The sequence below is a fragment of the Urocampus carinirostris genome, chromosome 12, assembly GCF_059441175.1.
Source record: "Urocampus carinirostris isolate Australia breed hairy pipefish chromosome 12, RoL_Ucar_1.0, whole genome shotgun sequence".
NCBI lineage: Eukaryota > Metazoa > Chordata > Actinopteri > Syngnathiformes > Syngnathidae > Urocampus > Urocampus carinirostris.
The window spans coordinates 1,339,756-1,348,809 of NC_142360.1; the positions used below are offsets into that span (position 1 = coordinate 1,339,756).

Sequence of the window (9,054 nt, forward strand, 5' to 3'; positions counted from 1 at the left end):
TTGCATTTTTTAAGATACCTTTAGCCTCATTTATATGGAGATGACATCCTTGTCGGTCATCTATCTGCTGCAGGTACCCCAAAACATACAAAATAATATTTGTCTCCTTTTTTTTTTCCTGTTTTTGCCCAGCTTTTTCTTCTTTTTTCCCCTTTTTCATCTTTTCCCTTTCCCTTTTCCCATGTTTTATTTCCTTATTCAGTTTTTTTATCACTTATTTTTTAAAAGTCTGGGCATATAAAGGGGAATGTTGTGGTTTGGTCACTTTAAGTCTCTGTAGTTTGTCTTAGCACTAATCTTCAGGTGCCTGGTAGAGTAAAGCAACATTTAGAAGTCAAATAATACACACTGTCCTTTTGATGTAAGTGCAGCCCATGCATTTTACATTTATATATCTTATTTTGTGTAGCATTAAAAAAAAGATATTTGAGAACAGTGGACTCTTTTAAATAGAGGTTTTCTTGAGGAAAACATAATTCGGCCCTAGCTCCGGTGGCCCTCAAGTCAAGCGAGTGCGCGACCCCTAAAATAAATATATTGTGATTTATTCTATGGAGTGTAACTCACTTTCTATTGTTTTACAGTTGACTTTTGTTGTGTACCAAATACTTGAAGTACAGTAGCATATGTCTACTTGACTTCTTGTTTCAGGTTGTGACAGTTAGATTTAATTTATCAAACTTACTTTATAGTGTTTTCTGATGATTGTTATTTTATTATATTGTTTACTGTTTATTTTTATTGCTCTTCAAGTGTAGGATAAATCTCTTGCTGTGATTGTCAGAACCCGAACAGACGGTGGAATCAAACGCGTAACGTTTTCACACCAGGCTTTATTTTACGGAAACGGGGCAGTCATGCGCGGAAACATAAATGCCAGCGATTCCGTGATTGCTGTGCAGAAGAAGTGAGACAGAGAAGTCAGGCGTGGGAAAACAGGATGCCAGGAGCAGACGAGATCAAAACCGGACAGGACAGACGGGATCGATACCAGAAACAAGAGGAGATACCGGACAGGATGGGACAGATACCTGATACAGGATGCACAAGCAAGATACCGTACAGGACGGGACAGACGATATCGATACCGGATACTGAATACATGAGCAGGATCCCGAACGGACGGGATCGATACCAGATACAGCATGCACGAGCAAGATACCGGACAGGACGGGACAGACGGGATCGATACTGGATACAGGGTGCACAGGCAAGATACCCGACAGGACGGGACAGACGGGATCGATACCGGATACTCGATACACGAGCAGGCTACCAAACAGGACGGGACTGACGGGATTGCTACCGGATACAGGATGCATGAGCAAGATACTGGATACACGAGCAGGATACCGGACAGGACGGGAGAGACGGGATCGATACCGGATACTGGATACACGAGCAAGATCCCGGACAGGACAGGACAGATGGGATCGATACCGGATACTGGATACAAGAGCAGGATACCGGACAGAGTCAAAATGCATGCCTTGCAAGTGCAGGTTCATTGACGAACTGACCAGGAATGAATGAGAGCAATGAGTTTAAATAGGATGGGAGCCAATCAGGCAACGAGGAGCAGCTGGCTCCAAACGAGTGGGCGCAGGTCAGGGCAATGGGCTATCGTGACTGTGATGTGAAAAAATATTTCACGGTTCTTTAACACAACTACCTGTTTCTTCTTCTCTATTCAACTGACTCGGATACTGCTCAGAAAAAAATGTCATTCTTTGACGTACAACAACTTACTTTTGAAGTAACGGAAATAGTTACACTCCCTAGTAACTAGTTACTTTTACTGTATAGTAATTACTAACTCAGTTACTTTTTGGAAGAAGTAGTGAGTAACTATAACTTATTGCTTTTTCAAGATGTAATGTGCCCAACACTGCTAGCTCGAATGGATATTTGAATTCTATAGTCGTTTTGTATAGCAGCCAACCTAGAATGGCTCTCCAGCTGTCAATGGCAGTCTAAGTAGAATGGATCTTTGACTTCTTTAGCCGTGTATGGTAGCTTTGTAAGAATAGATCTTTGACGTCTATAGCCTTGAACAGCAACCAAGCTAAAAGGTATCTCTGACGTCTCTAGCCTCTATAACAGCCTAGCAAGAATTTTATAGCCGGATGCATTTTTGACGCTTTAAGCCGTTTTTTTTGCAGTTAATTGATTGATCACAATTTTCGGAGAGTTGAATTTAAAAAACGTTTTTGGAGGTTGTTTTGTGTATTATGACCCAATTTCTCACAACAAATTAATTACACACCCACAACCACTGTTACCATTGCTCTGACGGTTCAAATGCCATGGCGAAAAACAGACTGAGGGATAGCTTTGTTCTGAAACACAGTTCTATGTGCAATATCTCAGTTCTAAGTGAAATACTCCAGTTTCAAGTGCATTATCCCGATTGTGTTTAGTTTTAATTTTAGATGTGCATCATTTATATTAGGGCAGCACGGCGGCGCAGTGGTTAGCGCTTGTGCGGCACAGTTCATGTCATGGGAACCTGTCGTGGGTTCAAATCCAGCTCCAGACTTTCTGTGCGGAGTTTGTATGTTCTCCCCGTGCTTGCGTGGGTTTCCTCCGGGCACTCCGGTTTCCTCCCACATTCCAAAGACATGCATTTCAGGTGAATTGGCCGGTCCAAATTGTCCCTAGGTGTGAATGAGCGAATGAGTTGTCTGTCCCTGTGTGCCCTGCGATTGGCTGGCAACCAGTTCAGGGTGTCCCCTGCCCACTGCCCGATGATTGCTGGGATGGGCTCCAGCCCCCCCCGCGACCCTACTGAGGATAAGCGGTACGGCTAATGAGATGAGATGAGATCATTTATATTAGAGGTTGTCATTTTCAATTTATTATTTTAGGTTCAAAGCCTTGCGGGTGAAGAGTTTGGACATTTTAATGCAGGGGTTCGTATCCAAGAGCACCTACAGTACGTAACAATGCATCGCATTAAACGTCCTCTTTTGCGCAAGCAGGATACGATGGCAATCAAACAAGATACGCTTAAAAGTCACAGGAGACAAATAAAAGTTGATTTTTGGGGGAAATGTTAATGCTCTCACAAAAACATCGAATTTCACCCCAACAACAAGACTCGAACCTGTGACATTTTATTCCTGTGAGCGGTTGGCCAACATTAAGGCCACCGAGCTGGTCTCTGTCGGTGACATGAGCGACAGGGTGCACTGCCCGATAGGGCGCGCCCCTACAATATGAAGAAAATCTGAGACTTTTATGTGTGCTTTACGGCGTATAAATACAGTACTCTAACCTTATACACTGGAGCCTCCAAATACCCTGCTGCTACATCTTAAATGACACTAGCCAATCCAAAGAGAAGCGAGGAGGGACGAGAGTGGTGCTAGGTATCAAATGAACTGAATTATTTAAAGGCAGTGGGCGCTGTGTTGCTTACTTTTTGTTTTGTTTTACTTTTTTTCATTTTGACCCTGTTCTTTACTATGAAAGATAGTTTTAAGAATTCTAAAATTTTTGGGTGTGCTTGGGGCGCCCAAAACAGGCTGGTTACGCCCGCGAGTCCGACCCTTATTTCGTTGTAACAACACATAATATCAAGGGTGATTCTGATTCTTATTTATTTTCCGTAAAGCTGTAAAAAGACAAAAATGTACTTCAGATTTTTTTATACAAATATTTGACCTATCTATAACTCCAAACAAACTAATGATTGCTTCCGTCCCTTTACAGACATTACTCCTCGAGACCTTAACATGAAACATAAGTTCATCAAGCACTTTACAGGTAAGAAACTTGACAAAGTCTGATACTTTTATTATGGCCGTGGTTCTTTTGAGGCTTATGAGGCAGCAATGTGGAGAAACTGGGCACGAGGTCCGTTTGGGCGCGAGGGTCAGCTGATTACTCGTCTCAAGACATCATTAGCGGCGTGAAAATCCCTATAAGTTTCTATGACATTCGGATCGCCACTGATCGCCCTGTTTCTATTTTGAATTTCAGCGGCCTAGGAAAAAGAAAAAACATTTAATTGGCAAACGTGTAATTTTGGCACTAAGATGGACTAACTCGAGCCGGAAGCTTGATGTTTTTTTTTCTTTTTTTCAAGTAGGACCAGTCAAGTTCTCGTCGGAATGCAGAACGCACTTTAACAGATTGTATCACAACACCAGAGATTGCTCGAGACCAGCGTGTACGTATACCTATTTGTTTTATTTGGTCGGGATCTCAGGAAGTCTTGTCTGCTTTAAGTGAAAACTGTTGTTTTCTTTAAAATTGCAATAATACCACAGAAAATGGTTTTCCAGAATTTTAAATGTAACCCTCCAAGATTTTTCTGGGATCTTTATTGTTACAAACTGTAATATTTATTGATATAAATGAAATTCCAAAAGTTTAGCTACGTTTTCCATATTTGCACAAAAAGACAACAAACAATAACAAAATAAAATGAGCTGTGTTTTTTTAACATAAGTATGACAACATGTGGATCCCTTAAACGCATGGGTCTATATGCATAAATTAATAGATAAGTTAATAATAAATGAAGACAGAATTATACAGCAATTTTTTTTTTTTGTGCAAAACCGTATTTTTTTCATTTAACAGCGACCATCAACTAATTTCTCAATCAATTAACTAGTTAATCAATTAAACAATGAAACAATTATTTACCTACAGATTAATAAATACATAAGTACTTTATAGTCCATGAATGCAAAGCATGACAAAAACTGTTTTTTGACCAATTTTGATTGATTTATTTTTTACTTCTGAAATTTTTCCGAACAGCAGTTAATCGACAAATGCTAGCTCTTCGCTAACAATATTTTTCCTCGGGACCGCTAACACCCAGAACAAATTGTCGATTTATGTGGATTTCTGTTGCCTCCTGGATGCATTATGTTGATAAAGCTAGTTGTTTTCTAACCACCTTTATCTATTTTGTTTTTCAGATTATAAAAGATGTGCAAGATTGCTAACACGATTAGCAATGAGTCCACTCTGCACGCAATCGTATAAATAATTTGTACGTTTTTGATACCATTATTTATATTTATGTTTTTTTCGATATCATTGTTTCATAATTATTAATGCTACTTAGCAACAGTTTAAATTGAAACAACAAATTCCAATTTGTTTTATCCTTTTGAAGCCATATCTTCTGTTATATTTCTGATGACACATCAAATAATGAGATGCTCACCACCATTTTTCTAGATAGATTATATAATTTAGATTATCTATCCATCTATCTGTCTACCCTGGTCATATCCCTTGAGAGGGGTGACCGACAGCAAGACAAACACATACAAAAATAAAGAAAATTAAAAAAGGGAAAAAGTAGCAAAAAACACACAAAAAAATTTTGGACCATGGCCAACCCAAATGCCCAAACACTCAAACAAGTTAAGCGCCTCGGCACCCAAGTTGGTCATGCTTTCGTCTCTCCAGATCAAAAGGGACACAAAAAAGCGACCATGTCGCCCGGGTCAGGCTCACACAACACACTCATCTGTTCAACAGCAGGGCCCGACATCTTTCACTTGTTTACCCCTGCCGCATCATACCGGTGCCCTGCCCATCCCTTAGAACGCGTCTAAACATCCCACTTTTCTTTTACAACACCTCTCCACTCATTCCTATCACTAACAAGACCTCTAACTTCCATTATATTTAGACCTTTTTACTCCAGTGCACTCATAACACTATCCATCTGCGTCAATCGCGGCCTTCCTCTTGGTCTCCTTCCACTTACTTCTGCTCTGTAGATCCTCTTCAACATTCGCTCCTCATCCATCCTCTCCATGTGTCCAACCGAGTAATCTCTTATCCACACGCTTGATCAGTTCCACTGCTACTCCAGTTCTGTCACTCACAATTTCATTTCTCAATCTATCTAATCTTGTCACTCATAATATACTCCTCAAACACTTAATCTCAAAAACATTTAATTTTCTCCTCATATCTGCGTTCAGTCTTTGCACCATACAACACAGTCGGCACAATCAGACTCTCATACAGTCCCCTTTTAACATCCATACTCTTGTTCATCACTTCATCACCTTACTTTTGCCAACATTCACACATAACTTACGCCTCTCACACACTCTTCCAAACTCCAATACCAACCATCTCCAGTTTTCCCCAGAATCAGCCACAAGCGCTGTGTCATCTGTAAACAACAGCTAATTTACCTGCCACACGGTTCCACTTTTATCCATCATCTCTACACCTCTGACAAAAACTCTTGCATTTACCTCTCTCACCACACCATCCATGTACACATTTAACAGCCATGGTGACATCATACACCCCTGTCTCACACCAGACAACACAGGGAACCACTCACTTGTCTCACTTCCTTCTCTCACACATGCTCTGCTGTTCACGTAAAAACTCTTCAATGCTTCTAACAACTTTCCATCCACTTCATACATTACCATCACCTGCCACAATGCCTCTCTATCAACTCTGTCATACGCCTTTTCCAAGTCCATGAGAGCCAAATAAACATCCTTACCTTTTTCAAAATACACACTTGTCGTACTGCGAACACCTGATCCACACATCCTCTTCCTTTCCTGAAACCACTCTGCTCCTCCATCAACACCTCATCCGTTCTTCCTCTCACCCTCTTAATCAAGACTCTTCCATACAGCTTACAAGTGCAGGTTCGTTGACGGACTGACCAGGAATGAATGAGAGCACTGAGTTTAAATAGGATGGGAGCCAATCAGGCAACGAGCAGCAGCTCGGACAACAAACCTCTCGAATTGCATACATTCACCTTTACCCTTATACAATGGCACCACACATGCACTACACCAATCAATAAGAACCACACCACTTAAAAAGCATACATTCAACAAGCGTAGTAACCAGGAGATCATAGCCGTGCCATCTTTCTTCAAGCATTCAGCAGCACAACCATCCAACCCAGGCGCCTTCCCCCTTTCATTTCTTTCACTGCCTCTTGCACCTCCCATGTTTCCAAAGGCTTCACATTTAAATCACCCAACACGGGCATTCTCCCCATACTACCTATCGACTCTCACTCTCGCCAATTCTCCACATTTAGCAACTCCTCAAAATACTCTGCCCATCTCGTGTCAACCAGCAATCTACCGTCCTTATCTTTCACTTTCTCTTCCTTTCCAGACTCGCTCTTTCTTACTCTTTTCACTTCTTTCCAGAATACTTTTCTTCTTTCCTCAAAGTTCACTCCTATCTTTCGACACCATTTATGAAATGAAATGATCTGCATTTATATAGCGCTTTTCAAGTCAATGACTTCCCAAAGCGCTTTACATTGTGCTTCACATTTCCCAATAGCGGCCGTGATGTGTGCAGCCATGTAAGGCGCTAACCTGCTTATTGGGGGTAATTGAGGGTTCAATGTCTTACCCAAGGACACTTTGACATGTAACACGGACAAGCCGGGATTCGAACTGGGATCCCTTAATCCTAAAACGATCGCTCTACCTCCTGAGCTACTGCCGCCCCATCATTTGCTTTCCTTTTCGCTGCTTCCACAACCGCTTTTACCACGACTGCTTTTACCACGACTGCTTTTACCACCCTTTTCTTCACTTTATACCTTTCATACGTATCACTACTCTTATCTTGCGGCCACTCCTCAAAGGCACGTCTCTTCTCTGTCACAGCCTCTGAGACCTCATCATTCCACCATTGACTTCCTTTCCTAATACCTCGACCAACTTTTGTCATTGCACTTCTTTCGCACTCCTCAACACTGCCTCTTTAAACCAATTCCACACTTTCCATTTCTCTTCTACTAATCCGTTCATACTCTTGCCCTACCCTCTCTTTAAACCCTCTTTCCTTTTCTGCCTTATTCAACTCTGACATTTTCACCTGTTCCCTCACACTCTTCTCCACGATCAATCTATTCTCAGTTTTCCTTCCACATAAAAATGATCAGACATGCCACTCATTTCACATCTGTAAACATAAACATGCACATCCAACAATCTACTTTACATCCCTTTCCAAACCACCACATAATCCATCAGTGCTCTGTCCACCATCTCACCACAATCGACTCTGACAAAGGTATACTTAATCACGTCCCTCTTTTGAAACAATGTATTTGCAATCACCAACTTATTTTCCACACATAACTCAATCGATTTCTTCCGACTCTCATTTCTTCCTGGTACTCCATATCTACCAATCACATTTTCAACCGCTCCATCACCCACTCTAGCATTCAAGTCACCTAATATAACCACTTTCCACCCTTCTTTTGCACTTGCCACACATTCGGACAAATCCTTCCAGAACTCCTCTCTCTCTTCAGCACTTTTTTCTGAACCAGGTCCATATGCACTTATAAACATCCATACTTCTACACCCCACTTTAACCTCACCGACATCAATCTGGAAGATATCTCTTTCCACTCCACCAGTTTTTCCTTTGCTTTCTCACTCACAAGCACAGCCACTCCTTCTTTAGCATGTCCACCCGTAACGCCAGACTTTCTACCATACATACCTACAAGCTGTAATTCACCCTTTCCTTTCATCTTTGTTTCACTCAAGGCTAGATAGATAGATAGATAGATAGATAGATAGATAGATAGATAGATAGATAGATAGATAGATAGATAGATAGATAGATAGATAGATAGATAGATAGATAGATAGATAGATAGATAGATAGATAGATAGATAGATAGATAGATAGATAGATAGATAGATAGATAGATAGATAGATAGATAGATAGATAGATAGATAGATAGATAGATAGATAGATAGATAGATAGATAGATAGATAGATATCTATTTCTCACTCACAAGCACAGCCACTCCTTCTTTAGCATGTCCACCCGTAACGCCAGACTTTCTACCATACATACCTACAAGCTGTAATTCACCCTTTCCTTTCATCTTTGTTTCACTCAAGGCTAGATAGATAGATAGATAGCTGGTCACTACAATATCTATCTATCTATCTATCTATCTATCTATCTATCTATCTATCTATCTATCTATCTATCTATCTATCTATCTATCTATCTATCTATCTATCTATCTATCTATCTATC

The 9,054-nt window shown here is 40.7% G+C and overlaps 1 protein-coding gene across 1 annotated transcript in view; it reads left to right on the forward strand.

Moving 5' to 3' along the window:
- The window catches only part of alkal1 (ALK and LTK ligand 1), a 29,549-nt gene that overhangs the window by 19,161 nt on the left and 1,334 nt on the right, over window positions 1-9,054 (forward strand). The window contains exons 3-5 of the mRNA XM_088349404.1: window positions 3,715-3,768; window positions 4,091-4,174; window positions 4,938-5,011. Of these exons, the coding sequence (XP_088205530.1) occupies window positions 3,715-3,768; window positions 4,091-4,174; window positions 4,938-5,008 (209 nt within the window). The 3' untranslated portion in view covers window positions 5,009-5,011. The remainder of the gene's footprint in view (window positions 1-3,714; window positions 3,769-4,090; window positions 4,175-4,937; window positions 5,012-9,054) is intronic.